Raw genomic sequence first — 26,864 nt, 5'->3', positions numbered from 1 at the left:
TCCTCTTCTCCTAACGTTGTGGAAGGCCTGCCCTCATAAATACGTGTCTGAAACAAGCTGCACCTCAGACCTCACCACACAGAGCAACTGGCTGCTCCGCTGCCTATGACCTCCTCCTGCATTTTGCTCACGTGTCAGTGCCTGGCCTAACTCAGACAGTGTGTCTGCCGCTTTTTACCCTCATGGAGTCTATGCATGTGGTCATTGATCCACCCCCCCCCCCCCTTTCCCCAACCTCAGGTGTGTCTTTGTCCTCAACTTTTTGTCATTAATTGATATTTTTGATAATGTCTTTAATATAATAGTTTAATTAGCTTATCTGTTATTTTCAGAAACAAAAGTTGAAAGTTGCAGTGTTATGATTAGTCATTCGCCCTAGACTGAGTAAACGTTACATCACACGTTGTTTTCATAATAACATCTTCTCTTTTGTGACACTGCTTCTAATAGTTTATAGCTAAAAGCTACTGTAACTGTTTAGTTACAATTTTAAATTGGTTAAACCAAACAGAATAGCAATAAATAATGCAGATTACTTAGACAATTACAAAAGTGCAAACACTTGTTTCTGCATAATATAATATATAACATATAATGTGATTCCCGAATGCTGCATTTATTATTTATGTTTTTAACAAATGCAATGAAACAAAGACCCAGGATTATTATTATTAGTTTTATGACCAGTTTAAACAAGCCACAATTCAGTCATGTTGTTGTAGTTCATTATAAGCGTTTACAGATCTGAACTAGGCTCTAAAATAAAACTGTATTCATGAATATGCACATGTTTTACATGGTTCACAGTAAATTATGAAGGCTCAGATTCTACACTCCAAGCCAAAGTTCATTATCATGTCCCATTGACCCACAGATGCAACCTGTTACCTGAACTACGATTTACATAAAGCAGCTTTGCTGACTGCAAACACAGTTATCTGGCTTTAGTGTATTTGCCAGAGTTTACTCATTCAATTCCCTTCTCTCAGCTCCTCTGTCCACACTAAACAGCTACTCCTCACATGGTTATTTGTTTTCAGGTCTCTACACAGAACTCTCTGCGTGACGTTTCTGTCTTACTTGAATCCCTGTATTGAAGAGCACTGTCTGATTTTTGGCCAGAAAATAAGGGATCTGTTTTCTGTCTGCAACATTTTTTTTAAACTTTTTTTTGAGTCTGAAATAAAATGGTTTGAGAGCAAGGCTGTTTTGTGTTTGGACTGGATCCTATTAAAAGCTGCATGCCCCTTAATGCAACACCCTGCTAGATTTATCACTCTTCTCCCCGACTGCCTCATGTCTGGCCTTAGTTAGAATCTCTTTCATGAGCAAACTCAACAGAGGGCCACTGACTAGAGAATAGACCCTTGTGGAGAAACACTTTGTCCAGCTTTTTTTCCCTCCTCACTTTCTTTCTCTGCTTTTAACTCCCCCCCCCCCCCCCCCCCCCCAAATATTCGGTCTTCCTCTCTCCCGTTTTCTTTCTAACTCTTTCTCCTTTATGCCTCCTTCTTTCTGTTTCTCTGTTTTCTCCAGCTATGTGGTTAGTTTCCTGTAGCAACACATAAAGGGATGAATTACAGATCCATAGTCCTGCTCTTTTAACTGGGAGCTATTAATCTTTTTTGGATATCTGTGAACATAGAGCTGGTCTAGAATTTCCTCCAACTGTGTATGTTTTAACTCTTTCAACACTTCACCACTTCTCTTACTGCATCCTCTTGCTGGCTTACAGTAGATATGCATGTGTGCTTGCAAGTGCGTGTCTACAAGCGTGTTGCGTCATTAAGTTCTGGCTAAAGCACTGATTTACTTTGCATTAGGGCATGACAGTAGCAAGTCTTTACATGTATTATAAATATCATAAAAAAAAACATAAAAGGATTTAGCCTAAAATCAGGTTTTGTCTGCTGAATGAAATGCATCTCAGTAATTCACTATGTTTTAATGAAATTCTTCCCAGTAGTTTCCTACAGTTACCTACAGTCTGTGTGAAATGTAGGTGCTTTAGCTTTTTTATTTTTTTTTTTTGAGCAGTACTAATTTAATGTATGTGTATGTTTTAAGGTACTTGTGAGTGAAGACTCTGATGGAGAGGGAGTGGTTGCTCATTTTCCAGCTCATGACAAACCCATATCCTGCATGGCATTCAATCCAAGTGGTAAGTGTACATTTTAAATGCCGCAGTGAAGCTAATCAAAGCCAAGCACACAGACATATTTCCACATTTACTCTTGGTTTGAAGTATTAATATTCATTCATTCATTATCTGTAACCGCTTATCCAGTTCAGGGTAACAGTGGGTCCAGAGCCTACCTGGAATCATTGCGAGCAAGGCGGGAATACACCCTGGAGGGGGCGCCAGTCCTTCACAGGACAACACACATTCACTCACACACTCACACCTATGGACACTTTTGAGTCCAACGTTTGTTTTTGGACTGTGGGAGGAAACCGGAGCACCCGGAGGAAACCCACGCGGACACAGGGAGCACACACCAACTCCTCACAGTCACCCAGAGCGGGAGTCGAACCCACAACCTCCAGGTCCCTGGAGCTGTGTGACTGCGACACTACCTGCTGCACCACCGTTTTTTTTTAACAGTTTGCAAGCATTGAAGACTTTACCAGACCTACCTGTGAAATGCTTCCTGGATTTGAAATTTGAAAACACACACACACACAGTGTGTGAAGTGTGTTCATATTGACACATTTATAAATGCATATCTGTAACATTCTTAATTGTAAAAATCCATTTAAATGACTTAATGTACATAAGCCCACACAATTGTCATAAGTAGACCTTGAGGAAAAAATGCAATAAATAAGTAAGAGTTGATCGCTTTTAAAGGATATGATTCTTTGATTTTTTTTGATCTTCTACTTCAGAGAGGGGCATAGTGAACTAAAGCAGGTTATTGCTGCCTCTTGGCCACAAAAGCAGAAGCAGGCCTTGTAACGCACCACACACAGGCAAAAGCCCTAGACACATAGACACAGTAGCACCCATCGATCAGTTCATTCTAAGTGTCTTTTGGATAAAGCCATGCTGAAGCCCCCCAGCACCATTCAGATCCAATTTCTCCTGACAAAGATGAGAAGAGTTTTGAAGTTATCACTTTAGAAGCTGTAGGTCAAGTCTAACTCATTATGGGTTTACTCCTCCATGTCCCAACATGCTTTGCACTATAGTGCTCTGTACCATAAAGTTTAATTCATTACTTCTGACCCATTTGAGGATCTCCTCACATGATCAGCCAGCTAGAGACCAGTGTAGTCACAGTGTCCCGTCCTTGGCATGACCTTGCTTTACCAGTCCACTATGATGACCAGTCATCAGAACACTTTTTTGGTTCTTCACATCATCATGTTTACCCCTCCGGAAATCCACTACAGCTAGCTCATTGTGTGATGGCTGTCGCAGGTAGAGTGGCCCGCTAATAAGGAAGTGCTGAAAGCTTCTGCTAGCCAGTGCCCTTAGAGGAATCCTTCAAATACCTGTCCTTATTAATGCACTGTGGGAAACTCCATTGAGGACGGGTCATTTTCCAAACACAATAGTGGTCTCACAGCTCAGACTTCTTCCTCTTTTTCCACAAAAAGGGGACAGTTTTTTTTATTTATTTATAAAAAAATTTAGGGTGCGTGTTAAACACACATCACAGCTCACTATCCTGCTGCTGAGAGAGAAGCTAAGAACACAAACATTTTGTTTCTGCTCAGTAATATTAGATTTACAATATAGCTAGCAATGCCAGTGCCTTATCAATACAGATTAAACACGATGTCAGGCAAGTCTGCAGTCTTTAAAGCAAGAAACATTTCCTATTTTTGTAGTACAAACATTCATGAGTGTAGCCGTAATTTCTGGTAAAGCTACTGATTTTGCTGTAATTAGATAATAGACTTCAGATTTGAGATTGAGATTATATTTACAAAAATTATTTATTGCCCATATTTCATGAATAGGTTTGGTTTTACAGTGAGACAATAATTATCACTGGTGTTTTCTCAGTGATTTAAGTCCCATCTATGCCAATTTATATTATGAAATATGCATGTATCTTTGCCTCTGAAAGTTTAAGTAACCACTTTTATCACTAAAATGTGTACCAGGAGTCCCTGTGCAGCTCTGATCATGTCTAATTAGCAATTATACCATGTTATGAGGAAAAAAGAAAAGAGCCAAGTGTAAAGAGGCAAAGCTTGACACCCAACCAACCTGTCTTTGAACTCAAGAAGCTGGTCTCTTGGGGGCGCTATTGTTTAACCTTTAGACCTCTGAACCACAGTAGCCTTTGGCCTAATAACCTGAGTAAAGCAAAGTTGAAGAAGAGATAAAAGTGAGCGTCCTAACACCCTGGTGAACTGCACAGGGACCATCCACCGTTCAGCCGTTTTTTGTTTACATGTCAGTTTCAGACAAAGGCCTTTTTTAAGAAGTAATACAAAAACACACGTTTGCTGTCACCTCCTCTGTACTCTTTTACAGAAACAATATTTTTTTCTCTTTTTAGTGCAAAAGATTTGAAGTACATTTGATTAGAAAGCACTTCTGTTTAAATTAAACTGTTTTTTTTTTAAATAAACTTGTTTGGATAGCAGGTAAAGCTGCGTCAGTCACTTTCTCCAGTTAAAATGTTATGTAGCATTCTTGATCACTCTTTCTCTTAGGATTTGGGTGGTAGTCATTGCCCTGGCTCAGGGCCCCTGCTCAGGTCCAGTGAGCACTAAGCCTCCAGTTTGCCCCTTTGTCCTGTGTCTCCTGCCCCATGCAGAGAAGGTTTTGGAGGGCTTGGTTAAGATAACAGCAGGGCGCACTAAACTTCAAAAAGCTTAGCCTTCCACCTGTCAGCTTTAGTCAGAAATAACAGGACGTCTGTTATCACTTTGTTTGCTTAGGCAAAAATTGAAAGGTATGTCCTTTTTTTTTTTTTTGGTCTATGTAATTATTAGGAAAAAAATACATCAATTCATGAAACTAAAGTGTCTGGACAGAGACTGTTGAGGCCGAGCAAAGTATTCCTTGTGAAAAATTCCACACATCCATATAGTAATTTAGGTACTTGACTTCATTAGGGTGTATGATCAAAAAACCGGACCTCCAGCGTTGTTGGTTCTGCCCAGCCTTGCTCTGTGGAGTGGGGCAACACATTTGATTTCAATTAGCAGGAAAAGCTCTGTGCCTCCTTGCAGCCCTGTCGTCCTACAGTGAATTACGTATGAACGGGTGCAGCCGCAGCAGAAAGTGTCGTGTTTGCGGCAGGGCCGACCACAGCTCCCTCTAGAGTGGCTATATTTCAAAAATGGAAAAGGCCAGCTTAAAACAATGCAGCGGCTTAACATGGACTGGAAAACCCAGATGTATATGTTGGACAGACAACAGAAGGACGAGGATAGAAAATGGCAGCCACTTGGGTAACTGGCAGTTGCTCTGTGGTGTTGGAGGATCTATTCATAGGTGTGTAATTAAAGGATACTGCAGTGCAGTCGAGTGTAGCGTCCACCTCAGTCTGTACGTCCTTTTTTTTTCTCTTCTCTTCCTTCACTGCAGCTTGGCCTAAGTTTGTAGATGTGACTGCCAGACTTCAGTCTAGCAGTGGATACAGACTACTGTATTGTGGGGAGTTATTGTGGACCTGGAGGTGGCTATAATGGGCTGCTAGTGTGCAGCGTGAGTGTGGACAGACCTCATGGCCCAGGAGACTTGCCATAATTCCACTCAATCACGCCACTGATAAAGATCTAGGAATCTGCTGCTGTCTGGTAGATTAGCACAAATTGTATAAAGGGAAGGTTGGCAGACTGTACATGCTTATTACCAAAGTGTCTTACCTGGTATTAAACTCCTTTAACCTTAAATCTGGTTTTACACACTGAAATATCCACACAACTGTCGATGCATTATTACACAGTGGCTGCTGCTGTTTACTTGAAACGCCTTAAAGACTCTTAAAAAGTTTGTGAAACTGTTTTAATAGACGGCTGATGTATATGTTGAAAATGTCCCCTGTGATCACATGCAGCGTTTTATTCTAATCACTTGGGTGGCACGGTGATGCAACTGGTAGTGTCGCTGTTATACAACTCCTGGAGTTGTGGGTTCAAGCCCCTCCTCGAGTGACTGAATATGTGAGGAATTTGGTGTTTTCTCCCCGTTTCACAGTCCAGAAAACTTCTTGGTAGGTGGATTGGCTGTTTGAAAAGTGTTGATAACTAAGAATGTGTGATGCTCTGTGATGAACTGGCTGTGCCCAGGGTGTGTTCATAGCTGAGCCCTGTGCATGAATGAATTACAACCACTTGATTTTCGTTTAACACATCAATGAAGTTGAAACAAAATCTCCTGGAATAATGTTGATTAGCTAGTGACCAATTAGCATTGCAGCTTAAATTGCAAAGTAACCTTAACATGACAACTGTTTTAATGACTGTGTTTGTTCTGCGTTGCTAGTCTGCTCATGTTAAATAGTGGAATAAAATCCTGTACTAAAGTGTTTGCATGTAAGAAGAGGGGAGGACAATTAGTTACATTGAAGTTATAGAGAATAGTATTATAGAATAACAAGATGGCAGCGTTGAATAAACCTAGGATTCAAATGTTTACAACAATGTCTTCAGGCGGAGCTGTAAAACAGCAATTAGGTCTGTATCTGACCTCCCCTCATTCATGGCTCAGCCTGTTTTGTTGAGGGCAGAATCCATCTAATTTGGTAAGGTGTGTGTGGTTTAATAGGACTGTGGCTGAGGATCAGATTTCCGTTTTGCACAGTGCCTGAACACAGTGGGACAATCAGGAGGGATTAGGAGCCCAGGCTGAGAAGTTGCCCTTTTATGCACATTGCCAGCAGGGAGCTGGGCATTAGTGGAATTTGCCTGGGGCATGGGTTATATTTTATAACATTATTATGAAATCTGATGATCTGCACCCCCCCCCCCCCCCACCCCCAATCCCTTTTTGTTGTTTTTGATTTCGGATATGCTTTTCTGCCAGATGAATATAACACATGAGCTGTTAAAAAAGCCCTTCTTGTAATGAAATGCTTTTTTCCTTTTCTGTCCCGGATCTTTTTTAGAGGATGTGGTATTTTTTTTTTCTGTTTGTAGTGTGGTAACTGGGGTGCTGTCACATTACATGATTATTTTCACATTTAATACAGTGATGTCATTTTTTTGAATGGATGTCCACCTCCCCAAACACGTTACTTTTGACGTCCAACAATCTGTCAAATCTGTCAAAAAATGTGATTGCTATTTATGCTTAGGTTCTATTGTTCGTATGCTGTTGTTTCTTTTTTTTATTATTCAATATAGTTGCACTCAAGTGGATGTTACAATTGTTTTGAAAGGTTTTATATATATATATATATATATATATATATATAATAAGAGAGAGAGAGAGAGAGAGAGAGTCCAACAGACAGGATCCCAAAACTTAAAAATGATCAGTTTCTTCCAGGGCAACTGTTTGTCTTAGAAACTATAAACCTGTGTGTGGAGCTGCTGTTTTATGATGTTTCCATTAAGGCGATAAAAGCAGCATCTTGTGGAGGTAGTACTTCAGTCTTTTGCTGTAAAAGCACAGTAAGATCTCAAATTATTTGCCCTCAAACACTCACTGGAACCCACATGCATTCTTGAACAGAATGAAGTCATTCCAGTCCCTCTCAATGCATCCACTCTATTTCTTTCTTGTTTATATAGAACCGAATGTCCATGCAGACCACATTTCTGCTGACAGCTTTATGCCTATACTCTGCGGCAGTGTTCTGATTGTCGTTTGGGCTCAGTTGGAATGCTCTGCTTAGTTTTTTCTTTAGATCTTGTGTGTCCGTCTGAACCATCAAACACTTCTTTCCCAATCTAAAATGAATCCCTCATTGTCCAGTGAGAATCTTGGGCTGAAGCTCACCTCCATCTGAATGGTATTAGTGCTGAAGCGTCATGAAGAACTGTGAAATCGGATCTGCCACGGTGAATGTTTCAGTGGATTAATTAGTTAACAGAAGAGTCTACACAAGAAAAGAGAACATTTTATGTGAAACAAGATTATCTACTGTCTGTCTGCTTAAAAAAAAAAGGATTACGCTTTATATCCGTTCAGTTTCCCTGTCTGGAGACTGTGGTTCTACCAATTTGTTGTTTGGGGTTTTAAACACCACACAAAAGGGTGTGTTAGGCAGAGTAAGCCTTTATGGGAAAAGGTGCTTTTCCATCACCTTACTAGTGCTCATTTATGAAGCTCTACATAAGGTCTTAAAGTATGGAAAGCTTTAGGGAAATAACAATTAAAATAACTCTAAAGCAAGAATTTACAACACATTTTATGCTAGTTATTAATGATACCTGATTTAACTAATCTGCGAGTCACCAGGTTGGTGGCCTTTCTTTCTAAACCAGATAATTTGATAATTTATTGATGACTTACATGCACTTGCTCCTTAGCATTAATCAAATTTTGTGCAGTCGTGTGTTTTTTTTTTCTTCTGCAAACGTGTCTACATTGAGACACGTTGTTGGGAAACTACATGGATACGTTTTCATAGCTGTGTGTTCATAACTATTGCCAGCTAGTTCACTGGAACACTATGCCATGATGGAAGGGCACAGGCTTAGTACCAATGCACAGAGAAGAACAGGCCGCAGAATCCTGCGAACTACTTCTTTAGTCTCTTTTGGAATCTGCTGCAGTCATCCCCTCAGCTTAGAGGAACGGAAACTGCCTTGCATGTGCCCAGCTCGCCACGAACCATTTCTCAGCCTCCACAGTCCACCAGGTCTTGATCTGCCTCACTGTCCCCTGCACCACAAGCAAGAAAATCAAAGCCACCTCCTGCTCGGGATCAAACGACTCAGCTTTTAGATGTTCTCACTTAGTCTGTGAAAGATTAACAGGTTATTGACTGCATAGCGACCCATGCTGGTCCCCGGCTCTCCTCAGTGGTGTTATCTGATGGTTGGAGTGAGGGTGGCCTCTGGACAGAGAAAGTGTTGCTTGCTTTAGGCCTGAGTGGGTGTCTTTGATGTGAAGCTGAAGCCTTCTTTATTGCGCTCCGTGCATGTGTGTGTTCCGCGGCTTTCATAAACACCTCGATAAGTGTAGCACACGGGGAGATATCAGCCAGCAGACACCCACACGAACACAAACAACTGCATTCTTGCTCATGTCTTTACAGTGGTGCAACCAGCCTCACAGACAAAGCCTTCTGATTGATGCTGTTTATTTGCTCTCTTTATCTTCACTTGCTCAGAAGTCCGAGTCTCTGCTCTCGTTCCCCGGAGTTGTCCCACTAAAGGTTCCCCCCACGCGTGTTTGATTTAAGATTTCCTTTTTCCTCTGAGTTTCAACAAGTGTTGTTAATTAAAAATGGATACTTTAGTTTCAGCTTTTTGTACTGCCAAGAGGGAAATCTCCATGCTAGCCAGACTGCTGACATCATCGACACTGGACCGACTGAGTTGCTCAGACACATTTGAAATAAAACATCCTCACTGTGTTAATGGGATTTAGCAGATGTTTTTTGTTTGGTGACTCGTCCGGGAGAAAAACAAAGGATATACAATCATAATAGAGAGGGAAATAATGACAGCATAAAAACCATAATCCTAAGACTTTATTACAGTATACATTTCTGAAAAGTTGTGTATATTACTTGCTTGCTCTTGTATAAATAGGATTTTTTTTTTTGGATGCCAAGTAACGCGTGTGGCTGACTGTCCAGAGCTACTTCAGAATGTCGGAAAGTCAAAAAAGGCTTTTTAGCCTGAGGGTTGAGGTGTTATAAATAGGATGTGTCAAAATTTGTTCAAATGTCTCAGGTTCCTGAAATTTTATGATGGCTTACCAGCACCGAAAAGTCCGCTTTTTAATTTAGCTGCCCGTGGGCTAACCAACTGACGCCTCTCCGCGAGGCTCTGTATTTCAACAAGGCCACAAAAGCCCCAGCGCTGGGTTTCCAGTCTCCTCTGGCTTTTGGAGAACAGAGTGTACCATCAGCAAACTTGTGTCCCAAGTTTGAGCTGGCCAAGCCTCATCTGTCAAAGCCAGGGCGAGTAAGGGAGTGAGTGAGCAGGCGGGAGGGCGGCAGGGTGAAGCGAGAGGAAGCTCCCAGATAAACATACCGCAGCGCCTAAACTCCTAATCACTCTGTGCTTCCGTTTCCAGCCTCTATAATTAGAAGGCCATCTTTTCCATGTATTCCCAGTTGACGCAAATGCTTCTTGTGGCTTGGCACCTCATTTGGGGCGTGGGTTAGTTTATGGCCGGGCCGTTGCTCGGTTTAGTCTTCTGATACAGCATAAATAGCTAACCACCATTTAATGCAGTGTCTGACTCTGTTTTACTTGTTCGTATGAGCAATCTCTGCATGACCCTTCCTCCATGCCCCCCATCTGCTTCTCTTCTTTGCTGGCCACCTAATGTGGTGTGTAACCACACCTAAAGTAGCTGCAGCTCTGAAGTGTGAACATGAATATGCTGGAGCATGGGCTAGATGAGCTCATCTAGCACTTTTGCTATTTCTATATCAATTTGTTTTTTCCCTCCTGCACGTGTCAGCATGGAATCTTTTAATGTCCTGCCATTTTTTCCTCTTCATTTGTCAAACCATTCTACAGAGACTAGCCTCAAATTACAACCTTCTGTAACCTCAGCATTAAAGATTAAGCATTGGAAAATGACTAATTATCATCGTGTTAAATTATCATTGTGAGATTCAGAGGCAGAAGCTGGGAGTTGTGTGTCTTGGTGCATGTTTCCAGTGAAAGAAGCGACTTGACTTTCATGTCTTTGGAAAAATAACCCCTAGAGTTTATGGGCTGTTTTTAGAATTATGTTGTATGTGGATTTGCATTTCCATGGGCATCGAGTTTAGATTTGGGTTTGTTCTGGTGTGGTTTGTTAAGTGTGTTGTTTACAGTAAGAGCCTATACTTTCTGTAGTTTGACTAAACTTCAAATAAAAGTAGAAGAATGAAAGACTCTGTCATCAGAGGTTCCACATGGGTTCTCCTGTGGTTGTGTTTAAAACAGATCCGCGTAATGTCCTGCCTTTACTGCTGAAGGGAGCACTTGGCATGTGGTTCGTTGTAGAATACAAATTGTAGTGGAGTGTTTGTAGAACATGACTGACATTTACATCCCTGTAAGCGCCTCTCTTGTTCATGTTCACTTTATGAAAGCATTCTGGGTGCCATCTTGGTTCATTTTCACTTCTTCATTTTGACTACTTGATTAAGGAGTGCATGATTACAGAATAATCTTTCTCTCTCTTTCTTCCCCTCTCTCCGTCTGCTGCACAGGTATGTTGCTGGTGACTGCTGATACTCTAGGACATGATTTTCATGTCTTTCAAGTCCTGACTCACCCATGGGCATCTTCCCAGAGTGCAGTTCATCACCTGTACACTCTGCACAGGGGAGAAACTGAAGCTAAGGTAAGATTTTGCACACAATTCTTCCCTTTCTGCCTGCCTTTGTGTTTTAACTTAGATTCAAAGGTGTTTATTTCAGGTTGGATTGTCTTTTTAAAACACATTTTTAAAAAAAACAAAAAACATGTAACTTCATTTATGTCCATTTATTAGTTTATTACATCCTTTCAACACAGCAGCTGTTCTTCAAATTGTGTGAATGTTTCATGATGAATGGACCAATAGAAATGCTTCAAAATGTTTTGGAATACTTGGAATCTTTTTCAAATTGACTTCCATTAAAAGTTAAGAAGGTTTTTTCCCCACTGAGAATGACCCACCAGTCAAATCAAAACTGCTCTGTGGAGATGGAGAGGCGTTCATCAGTCTGTGACAGACTGGATTGGCAAATAATGCAAGAATTCAAGAGTAACATTTATTAATTTAAAATATTAAAGAACCTGGGTATTTCTCCATCTGCAAAAAATAATATCTTTAAAAGTTTCAAAGAATCTGGAAAAGTCTCTGTATGCATGGGACAAATCCAAAGCCAGTATTGGCTAGCATTGGTCTTCAAGCCCTAAGGTGGAACTGAATTAAAAACAGACATGTTTCTGTAGTGGAAATCACTGTCTCTGTTCAGAAATGCTATCCAAATCATTGTCTGTAAACACATTTAGTCACTGCATCCAAAAATGCACGTTAAATGCAAAAAAGAAACTGTATGTAAAAAGATTCACAAATATCGCCTCCTTCAAAGAACAAGCACATTAAAGGTGAAGTGGTAAAGTGTCCTGTGGTCCAAATTTAATGTACCTTTTTGGAAATCCAAATTGGGATTTCCAAATAGAAGGAAAGAGAGGAGAGTGCCCTTCTGACTTATTCAAGTGGCAGCATCTGTGATGGTATGGCTGTGTATTAGTGTAAACAGTATGGGTGACTTGCACACCTTTAATGGCACCGTTAATGCCAAACATTATATACTGGGGTTGGAGCAACATGCTGCTATACAGACAAATTGCTTAAGACCAATCAACATTATATATGGATTACAAAAGCATGGCTTCTTAGAAAAAGTCCAGGTGCTAAAAAACATGTCACTTTTAGTAATTGTAATAAACATTACTTATATTATTTGCCCTTCCAAAGCATAAATTACTTTTGGCTTTAAGCAAGACTTACTAATAAATTGCTATTGTGATAAGGTAATATTCATTAGCACTGATATTATTTTTGTCATTGTATAGTCCACTGCATTTGAGCATGTGAACTTTGGCCTCTTTTCTGCACTGCAAATAGTTCATTTAAAGTGCTTCCTAAATAATTATTTTATTTACGTTAAAAGGTTTTGCACTGATAATAATCATAATTCATATTATACCCCAAGAACATAATAATATTGATCATTCATTTACCTGAGGTAAATGAAGTATGTCTAATTTTAGGAGCACACAATTTGCAAAACAAAGAAACCAAAATTATTTTCAGAACTCTGAAAGCAGGAAGATTTTTTTGAGACATAATGGAATGCCTGAGCGTTTTTAGTTGTTTATAAAACAATAAACAAAAATATGTTCATGGTCATTCCTCACATGTGCATGGGTTCATGAATGTTATATTAATTTGTTAGACTGCAGTTTTAAATTACTACTCTCCTTTAATCATTAACTTAATCATTTAAAGTCTTTGAAGGCCACCCACAGCTGTTTATGGTCACTGTGATCATGGATCTCTGGAAAAGTGCAGTTTGAACATGCTTTTCATCCTCTGTGGATCCCTTTGTGTTTTCTAAATACTGTCAAGAGACATGACTCTGAGCACCATGAAGCTCTACACAGAGCAGAACTTGGCCCTGTTTCTAAATGCTCTCTGGCTCTTTCTCTGCTTAGTGTGAGACAAGAGTCAGGCTGCTGTCTTGCGGGAGTTCTAATTGATCTGAAGTATGATGTAGAACCTGACTAATCTTAGAGCTGTTACACACCTCTGGCACAACTCCAGTATTTCTGCATTCAATGTGAAAGGATTCTAATTCAGGTGTCACGGTTTGTTCCTGGTGTTCTGGGTTCTGCACAGGTTGTAATTAATAAAATAAATAGATAAGGTTTAGGGAATTTTATTGGATTGCAATTAAACAATTTGGCCTGTTGGAGCAAATAAAAACACAAATAAATGGGAAAAAAAAGCTTAAAAAATACACCAAATGTACTTTTTTGGGGTGTTTGTAACAATAATACTTTTAATACTTTGAAATGAGAGAGGAGACTGTGAAGAACATTTATGATTTTTATATTTTTCTATAGAATGTCATCTTGATGGTATGAATAGTATTTTCCCAACTTTTTAATCAGCCAACACCTACCAGCATGTATTTTTGGACTGTAGGAGGAAACCTAAGCAGCCAGATGAAACCCACGCAGACACAGTGAGAACAGACAGTGACCTGAAGCGGGCAGTGAACCCACAACCCATTGGAGCTGTATGATTGCCTGTTGTGCCATTGTGCTTAAATTTATTATCAAACAGCAATACTCAATTGTGCAAAATGGCTTAAAGTACTCAAAACCGCCAGTGACCATTTGATCCCAATTCTACGTAATGGAATGTTTTTTTTCTATAGCAGCATGGAGTCAGGGTCTGAGTTTCAACAGTTTCATTGTTTAGGACAATACCTTGGTCAGCAGACAAGTCTTTTGGCTCGGCCTCTCTTTTATTTACGGCATATTATCTGGACTCATTGCCAGTGGACTGCAGGGTGAAAAAGAGAGCAATGCTTCTTTCCAGGCCATGGTTTGTGAACTTGGCTTTAGAATAACATGTTAGAATAGAATAGAATGTTTGTTTTTTTAATATTTATTTATTTTTATTTATTTATTTTTAAATAAAGCCCATTTTAGATGTGAACGATTGTGTGATTTGATATTCTGTCAAGTCCATTTTATTTATTTATTTTTGCTTTGATATGTCTACTCCTAAGTGAAATTAACTGTTTCTGTTGCAGCATGAATTACCACAAATTAATAAGCAAAATCCGATTCACCTTTGGCTTTAAAATATATTCTTAAAATTTAGTAAATATTTGCTGTATTATTTATTTATTTATTTATTTATTTATTTGTTTTTTTAAGTAAAGCCCAGGAATTTCTAGTTTAGGAAATTATATATATTTCCACTCCTGAGTGAAATGAATTGGTTCTGTTGTGAGGGAGAAACAATAGCAGACAGCAAAAATAAATGTGTTCTTTCTAAAGTTAAAATTGTGTTTGTGGAAATCTTGTCGTAAGATTTTATGAGTTTGTATGTCTTGGGGTTGTAGTCATCATCCAGTCTACCAGAGTCCCCTGGCACTGCTCCAGACACTGACCACAGTGTTGCAGACAGGTGGCTGCACAGTCTAGTGAAGTGAATTCAGCAATGGCCGTGGAGTGAAGTTCATTCTAGGACAGAAAATAAAGCAATGCTAATGCAGACCTCCTCTGTTCCAGTAGTCTGTGTCTTTTGCATTTATTCCTGTAGGATTAACAGTACTCGAGAAATTCTTGTTTGTGAAAATAGCTAAAAATCGGAATATACATATATTTACCTACAGCCCAAACTGAAGCAGACACTGGAGGACAGAAACTAATGAATAACATTCTCCATCAACCACTTGATCATCCTTGCCTTCCCCCAAAATTTGAATGTATCCAACTTTCATGATCCATAATGTTATTGCACATATCAGTTTAAGGAAAGGCTGCAGTGATTTAACTTGTCATCTTTCCTGAAAGCTGTTCCATGTGTTGAGTCTTGCAGCTGTTACACCAAAATGTCCTTTTTAGCTGGCAACTTGTGAGGTTTTATTTGCTTAAGCAGAACTAATATTTATCCCTAGAGGCCTGTACCCTTACTTATTCAGCCAGTGTCATGTTTGGATATGTGCACAAAGCTGCTCTCTGCTTCTCTGTGCAGGCAGCTCGCAAACTCTGACACATTCCATCTCACTGCAATCTCTAAAAGCATACCTGCCATTTTTTCCCAGTTTAAATGAAAATTTTTCCTTCATACTTACAAATATTGATATCATATTGACTGATAAATGGCTTACTATTGGCTGTAATATAAGCTCTGCCTATGAATGTGATGTAACTTTGAAAGCTGTCGGCAGTTGGGTTGTTATGTCTGCCCGAGGATTGTTTCACTTTAAAGTAATCACGCCTGTGTTATGTCTATAGGAGAAATGTGAAATATTTTTCCATTGAGTAAAAGTGCATTGTTTTACTGAAGCTTAAGGTGTAGTGTGTAGTGGCGCAGCAGGTAGTGTCACAGGGACGTAGGTGGATTGGCATGAATGTGATGTATTCCTGCCTTGCGCCCAATGATTCTGGGTAGGCTCCGGACCCACCGCGACCCTGAACTGGATAAATATTGGTTGGGTTTACTACAACAATATTGATTTTTAGTTTTAATGATACTGAAATGTAGTAACTGCAACATAAAAGAGCACTACAGTCATAGATAGGGATGTTTTTTGTATAAATCTATAAAAACATATATATATTTTTTAAAATTAAAGAATTGTGGTTTCTGTCTACTTAACTTTTCCAGAAATTATTAGTGGCTGAACAGAAAATATGGTCATATTAATGAAATATTTATGTAGTAGAGCACTGATGCAAACATTAAAATCTAAACTGTGATACTGTAAAATTGATTACCTAGCAAAAGTCAATGTCATTCATTCATTCATTCAAGCCGTCTGTTACCACTTATCCAGTTCAGGGTCACGTTGGTTCAAGAGCCTACCCGGAATCACTGGGCGCAAGGCAGGAACACACCCTGTAGGGGGCACCAATCCTTCACAGAGCGACACACATTCACACATTCACACCTATGGACAGTAGTCCACCTACCAACGTGTGTTTTTGGACCGTTGGAGGAAACCGGAGCACACAGAGGAAACCCATGTGGACACAGGGAGAACACACCAAACTCCTCACAGACAGTCACCCGGAGCGGGACTTGAACCCACAACCAAAAAATTGATTGTGTTTGTGGTGGAATTGGACAAATCCATGGCTTTGAGGAAGCATCTTGAAACAAATCTGTTTTTCTGACTGTTCCTTACATAAGACATATTTAAGTTCACTTGAATTAAATCTAAAATCTATCAAAAACACACTTATTTTTCCTCATTAAAAACCTCTGAGCAGTAGCCTCACTCTTTCCACAGAGTCTTTGAGGCACGAGGAAGAACTAAAACACACCATGCCAAACATTGTCGTTTCCTTCCCTTTGTGGGCCCAGACTTGAGCTTCACTGAGGCCTCACTCGGTTAATCTGTTAGGGACTAACGCCAGGTTTGCTGCCTGGCTGTGTGTAGGCTTTGATGTGGCATTGTAAACAGCACATGAAGTAGAGAATGAGCACCCTCCGAGGCACATTATCTTGAGCAGAAAAAAAACAAGAATGTTGATAATGCCCTGTGGGTGGACACAGGCACTCGTCCTTATCGTGGCGGCTGGCTGACTGTGCTTGTTCTGACTACCAGAAACCTCTCAGCAGTGACCTCACTGAGCATTAAGGTAAATACCATCTCTCTGTGAACAGTACTGCTCATGACTTGGGAATGTTCTGACCAGAGCGCATGTGCTGTTTCCTCTTTTGATTAATTGGAAGTGTGCAAATCTTCACATCTGCATGTCTGATAAGGATTTAACCAAACACCTTGTGAAGACAAATGGATTAATGTCACTTTACATATAGGAAGTGGTCAGTGAGGTTTGCTGCCAAAGAATTGCATATCTGCATCACTATCTGACTGATGCGAGACTGATAAGCCAAAATGACTAGGAATCTGATAGAGCTCTAGACCAGCCTAGTGCATTCCTTTACTTAAGGGCTACTTTCACAAGAGGTGCAGCCAAGAATGCTGTTAGAGGGCAGGGTGTCATGAGCAGGCATTTTATATGGTCCAACTTCTCCATGTGCCCTGATGAGACTTTAGCAGTGGCATAAACAGACTTCCACAGGCGCCACAGTGGGGACCTTATCTCTGCCACTCAGAGGAGCGTTCTCCCTGCCTCCGCGTTAGACAGGATTGTGTGTAGCTACAATGATCCCGTGTCTGTCCCTGCTGGAATGCACTGGATGGGCTCCTGGCTTTCCTGCGTTCAGGGCTGTTCTGTCTGATGGCCACAAATGAAAAGGCCAAGCCTAATGTGTGGGGAGGAATTTGGGCCTGGCACGCTGAGATCTTGTGACCTGGAACATACCTGAGCCTTCCTGTACATCCTGAGCCACTCTACCCAGATAATCAACACCTCACTCATTCTGCTTTCTATCATGTCTTACATTTTTGGGTAGATGTTATCTTTGAGATTTTTGGCTCTCTCTGCTGGCTGCCCTTGCTAGTGTGTCTTCTGCATACAGATTACAAGCTGTTAGCAGTTAGTATTGAGTAAGTTACTCCCATTTTTTTCAGTTATGTCAAGTCACATTTCTCAGTAAAGCAGTCTCTATATGTGAGTCATACTGACAGGTTGATCTGTTTCCTTTCAAATATTTTCACATGTTCATTTGCATCTGCATAAAAGAAGCTATATTAGAGCTGGAAGATTACTTTCACTCGTTCTTCAAACATGGTTCAAATGTGGTTCGATAAAGTAATCCAAAATAAAAAAGTGATCATGTCCTGAATGAATCGTTCAACTGCTGATGTTTTGATCAGTGGCAGAGCCAGTAGCTTTATAGAAATCTCTGTTTAAAACCCACAACCCATGGAGTCTAAGAGCCTGAGGAGAAACAAGCTTGATGCAAACTGAAATGCTTAATGGATTAGTGAAGATTCCAGGCTTGATTATTTAGTGCTGTCTTGACTCAATACCTTTTCTGATACTCATCATCTCTCTCTGTCTCTTACATTCGCATTCTGTGTTTTTGCTCCAGGTGCAGGACATCTGCTTCAGTCATGACTGCCGCTGGGTGGTGGTCAGCACCCTGCGTGGTACCTCACATGTTTTCCCCATTAACCCGTATGGTGGCACCCCTTGTGCCCGCACTCATCTGTCTCCACGCGTGGTCAACCGCGTGAGCCGCTTCCAGAAGAGCGCAGGCCTGGAGGAGATCGAGCAGGAGATCAGCAGCAAGCAGGGTGGCCGCTGCAGTCCCATCCCTGGTCTGTCCAGCAGCCCCTCCGGCTCTCCTTTACACGGTCAGAACTCACACTCCAACAACTTATACAGTATGCAGTTACACTCAATGTAAATATAATTACTATTTGTAAATCAGTCTTCTTTATTTGCATATTATTCTGATAAATTATAACTGGCCATCATACCAATATCACACAGGGGTTTCATAAAATCGTCAACAGTCATCAACAGCAGAACTGCAAAATGAGAGCTTTATTATTAGTAACTTTTCCTTTCTCAGTCGTGTGGTTGGAGATTGTGTGCAGTCATTTCTGGTTTGATTTACTTTTTGAGGTAATAGCACATGTAGTAACTAAATTTCTGTAGCCTCCAGAGTTTAACTGGAACACTGTATACTGAAGGTATCTTGCATTAATATTTACTTTTCCTGAGCCTTTATTTTCTAAACTGTGATCATCCATTATATCAACTAAACCTAATATATTGCAATGAGTTGTATAGTTAATTAATTATTGGAAGACCCAGGAAATGTATCTAATTTCTGAAAGTCATTTCAGGTAATCCCGGTCATTAGGGAGTTCAGTCATGTCACCTTAGAAGACTTTGCACCTGGGCCCACTGACCTCAGTGTCACAGAACTGTGTGATGTGCTCTGTACCCACTGTATTTGTCAAACACTCTCCATGGCTGCAAACATACTTGACTGACAGACACACACAGTGCTGATTGCCACAGGAGCTGGCGTGCCTGTCGATGCTGTTTACCCATCAGCACTCTCAAGTCCACACAGGCAGCAGTCTGATTAATCAATACCCCACACACTGAAAGCACCCTGCTGATGTGTGCTCTGGAGAGTCCAGCGGGCCTTCGGGTGTTTGCGGAACCCCTCAGAGTGACTGTAGAAAGGCTCACTTACTCCCTGTCGCCCAGGGGCATATATGACACATCCATACCCTATACACTTCCTGCTCATTTCAGGATTCTGGCAGCTTGCTTGCTCTCGCTCAACCCTTATATACACCCTAATATATTTTCTGTCCTGATTTTTCCAGAATACCACAGTTTGTTGCTCTAACAGACCTTATTGAAGTTTGTTAGTAGTGTCTGAGCAGAGATGTCTATAAACTGTTATAGACCAGCCCTCTTTCAGACATTTTCAGACATTTATGATTCAGTTGTGGTTACTGGATCATCAATATGTAACACTTGATATTTTGAAATGTAGCTTCTGCATTCAGATATTGATCTGATCCCATTGCTCTCAGCAGTATTTATATTTTTAAATCAGGATAGTGTGTCTTTGCAGTTTTAATGTAAAACATTTTGCAATCAAGATTCAGATCATTTAACAACAGACATAAAAATGTATGTAATTATGAGGAAACCAAAATGAAACTCAGAAGAATCTAATATATAAAGAATATAATGATAAATCAGGTACAAATTTAGCTTAGCTTAGCATGACCATGTAGTGCCTGTGCAGAGCTTTCCACAGATATTAAAATGACAATAATAATAATAATAATAATAAAAATAAATAAATAAATAAATAAATAGAAATACATAGGTATTTATGGCAAGAATGCATGGAGGGTATATTTAATGGTGTAATTGTGAGATCCTGATTGCAAGGGTTTCCTCTTTTCGTGATGTCTGTGAAAGCTAATAGTAACTTGCTAAAAGGAGCCTGTTGTGGAGAATCTGCTGATAAATAAATATAAATTTAAACAAAAAATAATATATATATTATAAATAGTTTTTGAATAATCTCCAGTGGCATCCCTGGCTGTGAGAGAATTGTGTGCACACATTTTCATGTAGCAAACAGTATTTTGACTACATGTGTAGACGCCTGAAATTGACGGTTTAATCATTGGGTTGATATTGTGTTGAAGATGTTAGATCATGAATGTGGTCAAGTTGGCTACGTTGTGCGTACATACACTGAGATCTGATCTGCATGACGAACCTGATATTGGAATAGACAGACCTAAACAAACGTTGCTGACATATAAAGTTACAAATGCCCTTTCAAATGTTTTTTTCAAAACATTTGTAACGACTTAAATAATTCACAGTGGTTATGGAACAGACTTTAATGTTGATAAGCTAAAGGTTGTACGAGTTGAAATGGAGCCTCACAAACCAAAATTATTGATTACTTTTTGTCTGTTTCCATGACATGAAGGCCAGGCCCATGACTTCATAGAGCTGGAATGCACTGCGTCCTATGCAGAACTGTTTCACCAGCAGCCGCGAAAGCTGCTGTGAGGAACCATTGCGTAAATCAGACTCACTTTTCAAAGCAGGGGATTATAGCCACCTGTCACCAATTAGTCCTCTCAGCCTCTGCCTGCTCCACTGCGGCCACCAGGTGACAACATTACACTGATAGAGATGAGTCCAAAGACAAGGTGGTTCTCATATATATGGTGTCGGTATGCAGTTGAAAGTCTGCTTTACTTTACTTTTTTTTTTTTTTTTTTCTGTTCAGAGCTTGTTTTCTGGATCCCCAGGCTAAAGGATGGAAGTCTAGTGGGATCTGGCTTTTATATTCACGTGTGTGTGTGTGTGTGTGTGAGGGAGAGAGAGACAGAAATGGACACAGACAGAGAGCAAAAGAGAACATATATTACAACATTTCCACACTACCTCTCTTCCTCTTTCTGTAGTCCCCACATGCCACATCAGTCCCGCTCCTAAGGGCCCTGGTTCTGAGCTATAATGTGTTAGACGCTGGTATCCTGAGTCGTACCTCACGTAACCACATCATAGGTTTGAAATGCAGTCCTTAAGCCCTCAGACATTTGACTGATCACATCTTCACCCATAATATCAAATAAAATGTGATGGAACACTGTCACTTAAATTACCACACAGGCACTGTAACATCTGTCATTGGATGATGGGTAAAACAGTGTGTTCCTGCTTTTGCACCCAGTGATTCCTGGTAGGGTCCAGACACACAGCGTCCTTGCACTGGATAAGCAGTTACAGACAATAATTGAATGAATAAAACAATATTATATGATAAAATAACCAGCTCCCCATAATCATGTTTTTAGCAGATGGATGCATCCTGTAATTTATTTTTGGCATAACAGCTTTAGTAGTTTTTTACTATTTTTAGAAGGTATTTATTTGCCTTTTTCTCTGTTGTGGACACTTGTTGACTTCTACTAAATTCATGTGTGGGTGACACCAATAAGCCTGTATTATACATTATTATACATTTAAGGAGAGTATATAGAAATATTAGGGGGAAATGCTAATGCATATGTGACTTATTCACTCTGATATACGCTTACTTTTTATTGAAAGAAGTTATTGAAAAAAAGGCTAATTCTCTCTAATTTCTGAATTTCTTGATTTACGTTTCTCTTAAAGTACTATAGTCTATGTAAAACTATTTCCAAAAATTTGTATGAGCTTCTTTCAGCGGGCTCATCCGCATGTTTTGTTAAATGCGAGGTTCATGGGTGTGAAGCAGCCAGCCGAAATCAGATGATGGATATGAAAAGCTCCAGCACAATAGCCATAACAGCAGCCTTGTGATTGTCGCCTGTGACAACACATTGATTTTGGGGAAGGAACTGGGGAAGTACACATCCTTCAAAGCTGGCAGGCTGCAAAAATAGAAACTACAATTGGGCTTTCTTTGCTCTCTGTTTAATTGTGGAATTTTTTCTTTCTATTTTAGTAGCGCTTATGTTTCCCTCCACAGACACATGGAATTGTTGGAGAATCTAACAATAGATCCTTTTTGTATCCGGGTCATGTGCAGTCCCTTTAGTAAAGGCCGTTTCTTCAGTGAGCATTTTAATGCAGCTGAAGAATCGTAAAAGCTTGGTGACCATTACAACACCGATTTGTAGCTCTTATTGAGCTGTTTGGTGGTTTGGCTGCTTGCTAACTGCAGCTCATATATGGTAAAAGGCTTTGGAAATTGGAGCTAAGTTTCTTCCTACTGCTAGTGTCTGATATGGCTTTCTGTCAGATCAGTGCCTCCCATCTCCTTTTCAGACTTATAGCATTAAGGTACGTTGTGGGAGAAATTTAGATGTTTGTTTATTTTATTTAGCAATTAGCATATGCATGAACATCTCTTTTTATGTGTGTTGTAACATGATTGTCAAACCCCTGAAAATGTGTTCATTTTGAAAAACCTTTCAATGTAAATCCTCATGTGCCATCAAAAGCAGATTTTTGTCACGTTTGAAATAAGATGTTTTTAAGAGCAGATCTAAAGCTTCCGTGTATCATTTCAAGTCAGTTTCACAGAAGTAATATGGACAATGCAGTTAATGTAGAGGGTTAAGTTTACTCCTGAAATCAATCGTTGATTTTCACCTTGTTAATGTTGTCAATGGTGTAGTAGCAAGATTTTAAGAGCAATACAAAAAAGCATTTGTTTTGTAATGTAAGTTCCATTTAAATGATATTGTTTAAATATAGGCCACAATGAGCCTTTTTTGCAGAATTACATTTGTGTCCAACTGACCCCTGCCTTATTTGTTTGTGTGTGGGACTGTAGTCAGACGAGCAGATTTGATCTGCTCCAGCAGAGCCAGCAAACATACTCTCTGTAATCACACACCGCCTCCTCTGCGATTTGTGGTACACACACGCTCTTGAAAACCATCTCTGCAACTTTAAGACAACTCGCTCTTAAAGATAAAGTGCGGCTCATCTGCTCAGTAAACATCAGGCATCCAATCAAGCAGGGCATCAAAGGCACAGGCTTGTTTTAACATACCACATGTATTGTCCCTTTCAGACTCACTATCCTGAAGATTTATTGCTCGGGTTATAGTATGTTGTGTTAATGCCACAGTGCTGAATGCAGGCGTTCGTGCTGTGCCATTTCTGCTCTTTGTGTGGCGCTGTGCTCTCAAGTTTCTTTGGCAGAGCCGGTTACTTGCAGCTGGAGGTCTGGGTCCTTTCCACTCAGAGCAGGAGGAATATCTCGAAAGGCCAGAATTGTGCTGTTAAGTTTCGTCTTGATATGAATCTAATCCAACAAAAGGGCTGGAGCTACTCTATAATTTCTGCAAAGTTTTATGAATGGACTCCCCTTAAGAGCGAACAGCATTGTTTCCTCTCTTACTTGAGCCTTAAAGACACAGTAGTAGGAATTTGTGCAAAGAAAATAATACACATTTTACATCGTATAATCTGATTCTTATTCTCTGTGTCGTTATAAATATTAATTTTCATTCTTTTATTTATTATTATTATTATTATTTTAATGCATGATTAAATATGGTGAATATTTACATTAGACAATGCTTTTTTTTTGTTAGTTCTCAAAATAATGCATATTATGTCTTCATAAATTTAATTTATATTTTAGGGGAAAAAAGGGAAAATGGCTTTACCACTTCTTTTTAATGTTTGTTTATTGTTGCAAATGGCTCTTGCGGAGAGTTTAAATATATATTTTTAGTGATCTGTAAATAAAATGTTAAATATTCCATGGCTTTGCATTTGGGGATATTGTGTATAGACGGTTAAGTGCACTTCTCATTTAATTTGATAAGTGATAATCACAGGTTGGGCATGTTTATATTTTTTGTATTTTTATTAATTTTATTTTTAATGTCATACAAAAATGGATCCATATTTTTCATTTTTTAATGCACATTTTGCAAATGTCCTAAAAATGTTTTTTCAGAAACTTTATGCTAATGATTGCATCTTAATTTAACATTAATTTAATAAAAGACTAAAACATTTTATGTTAATGGTGCTACTGCCTGGCCAGTTGGTGGCATAACATCTATAAACATCTGATGTGAAGCTGCAGTGATTAGGCCAGTGCCTCTTTAGGTCATTTTCTCTCATGTGAAAGCTTATTATTGCTGATTATCAGGCCAGTTTTGTCGTGATGAAACATGGTGTCCTTTCCCATCAGGAGGGAATATGTTTTTGACACTTCTCTTGACCTGAGGCACTATGCTCTCTGACACAAGTTCTCACCATTTACATCCACCCTACACTGTTAATGTACTGATCTGAAAATCTTAGACTCTCACATGAAATGACCCTGTAGTAATCAGTGTGTGCCGTAACGTCTATGTGAAAACTTTTCTCACCATTAAATATGTGAGAAAACCCAAGTTCTTGCACCACAGTTGTGTGAAACTAGACACAGAAGTTTCTAATGGTATTTTTCAGCTTTTCTATTTATTCATAGAACTTCAGGACTAATGTAATGTTGACGTTGGTCAGGCATGACACATTTTGATATCACAAGGCCATTTTCTTTGGCTGCAGTGTGTACGCTGAAAAGTTGAAATGTCTGGTGCTTGTGTTCATAATTCTGATGATTCTCGTTTTTACAGTCCTTTCTGGTCTGTCTGAAATATTTTTATTTCACCCCCATATTAACACAATGCTTGCATGCATATTTTAAGTAGTTGTGATGTTTAGTTTTTAATTATCTGTATCACATTCACAGCAGTGAACAAGTATTGATCTTTTAATGGACTGCATGTGCAATAAACATTTATTTTCTACATGTATGTGGTGAGTTTTGGGACATTTCACTGCAAAATGTTCAGATCCGCCGTGTACCTATTTATGGTGCCGATAAAAAGTATAGTAGATCATTCTTTGAGGCTGTCTCTAAGCAAAATCCCTGCTGTTGGATTTAGTGCAGTTTGTGGACTGTTGTTTTTGATGGTTCAGCACAGGTGGTGTTTTTCTTGAAGTACTTAATTATATTAATGGTTCCAAGAGTTATTTTTATTTATTTATTTTTTATCGCCCACCCCTACAACGTGTTCAGTTACTTCACATTTGGGGTTTAAAGAAAATTGAATTATTTTGGGGACATAGAACTGCCTGTAGGTTTAACGTTAATTAAAAGAATAAAAAATTGAATTAAATGACCCTGTAGTTAGCCATTAGACATAAATTAATATCCATACCAGAGCCTGATGTTTTTAAATGTGGATTGATTAATTTATTGTATTTTAAACAATTATCATTATTTGTAGTATAAGTAGTAGTATCAGTATATTTTTGTTGTTCTTTTTAATTTAGTAGTAATTGCCCCTTAATATGTGTAGAAACTTGCATTTTTGGTTTAAAGAGCCTCAGCTGCTGGTTCATCAGAATCACAACTGTAGAACACAGAATGAAGCACCAAAACATTCGCACTAACTGGGTGTTCATCCTCAGCTAAGGATATTATTCATATATTAAAGGAAATGTGCGTTTGCTGCGATAACGTTTGCTGAGGTTTTATTAAACTCTGGCTGAAATAGCCTTTTTTTTCCACAGGAGCATTCAGGACTCTCTGGGCTGAATATGGTCCCCACTTACGCATAAGTAAATTGACATGATCAGATTACTGGCTCTTGATCAGAGCCACATGCTGAGGCGCATTGATTGAGTCTCTGGACGCCTTCCTGTTCATCCGCCCATGCCCCATTTACTCACTCTGCTCATCAGAGGTGAAAGAAACACACACACACACACACACACATACACACGCAGACTCACCCTCCCTTTTGTGATGGTACTCTTCCAAACAAAGTTACTCACATATGGTTCTAGTAATGCTGTCATCTGAGCCACAGAAGAGTACAGATTCCCACTGTCACCAAGGTGCTTGTCTGATGAGCTGTAAATGCAGACATGTTGTGAACTATTGGATCTGATTTCAGACTTCCTCCTTGCGTGTACTTTTAACATTCTTTGCTTAATAAATGATGCATCTAGATGTCTAATGTAATATTTGGGAAGATTGATGTTACAGTAGGAATCTGAATGAGTTAGGAGAGGGTGGAAAAAAATAAGTGATGCACTACAATGAAAATCCTTTGGCACAAACTAATACCAGAAACTCCAAAAAGCTGGGGGGAAAAAAACAAGTACAAATCACATACTCATATACAATAAGCTTGGGGAAATTATTACAATGTTTAGGCTGCTGTGTGCGCCACAAAACCCAACATACTTCATCTCAAGTAATGTAGCTAATCCAAAGGGGGTTTTGTTTGTTTATTTTTTTTAGATGTTGTATTTGACACTTTGGCATTTTTTTGTTCGTAAAGACTCGGTTGGCCAGTGTAATACTACGTAATAATTAGTTTAATTTATATAGTGTTTTTCTTATTCCCATAGGTCAATTTACAGGACAAAGACAAACAACGACACAGCCACACAAATACGACCAAACGGTACAGTCACACTGATAACAGAAATGGTGTACTCACAGGGGCTGTTCTCTGTTTCTGTAGTTGTTATGTATTGAATGGGATGGGGCAGTGGCCTCAGACCTGTAGAGAAGTTCTTTTTTGTTGTCGTCCCTCTT

At 39.4% G+C, this 26,864-nt stretch overlaps 1 protein-coding gene across 8 annotated transcripts in view; it reads left to right on the top strand.

Annotated features, from left to right (window-relative positions):
* bcas3 (BCAS3 microtubule associated cell migration factor) overlaps positions 1-26,864 on the top strand; it is a 253,815-nt gene that overhangs the window by 36,164 nt on the left and 190,787 nt on the right. For all 8 annotated transcript variants that reach the window (XM_066664491.1, XM_066664500.1, XM_066664482.1 and 5 more), the window contains 3 exons: positions 2,068-2,161; positions 11,302-11,435; positions 18,336-18,600. In XM_066664491.1, the coding sequence (XP_066520588.1) occupies positions 2,068-2,161; positions 11,302-11,435; positions 18,336-18,600 (493 nt within the window). The remainder of the gene's footprint in view (positions 1-2,067; positions 2,162-11,301; positions 11,436-18,335; positions 18,601-26,864) is intronic.

The sequence above is a fragment of the Hoplias malabaricus genome, chromosome 1 (genome assembly GCF_029633855.1).
Source record: "Hoplias malabaricus isolate fHopMal1 chromosome 1, fHopMal1.hap1, whole genome shotgun sequence".
NCBI lineage: Eukaryota > Metazoa > Chordata > Actinopteri > Characiformes > Erythrinidae > Hoplias > Hoplias malabaricus.
This window is presented reverse-complemented; position numbering and strand designations above follow the sequence as displayed.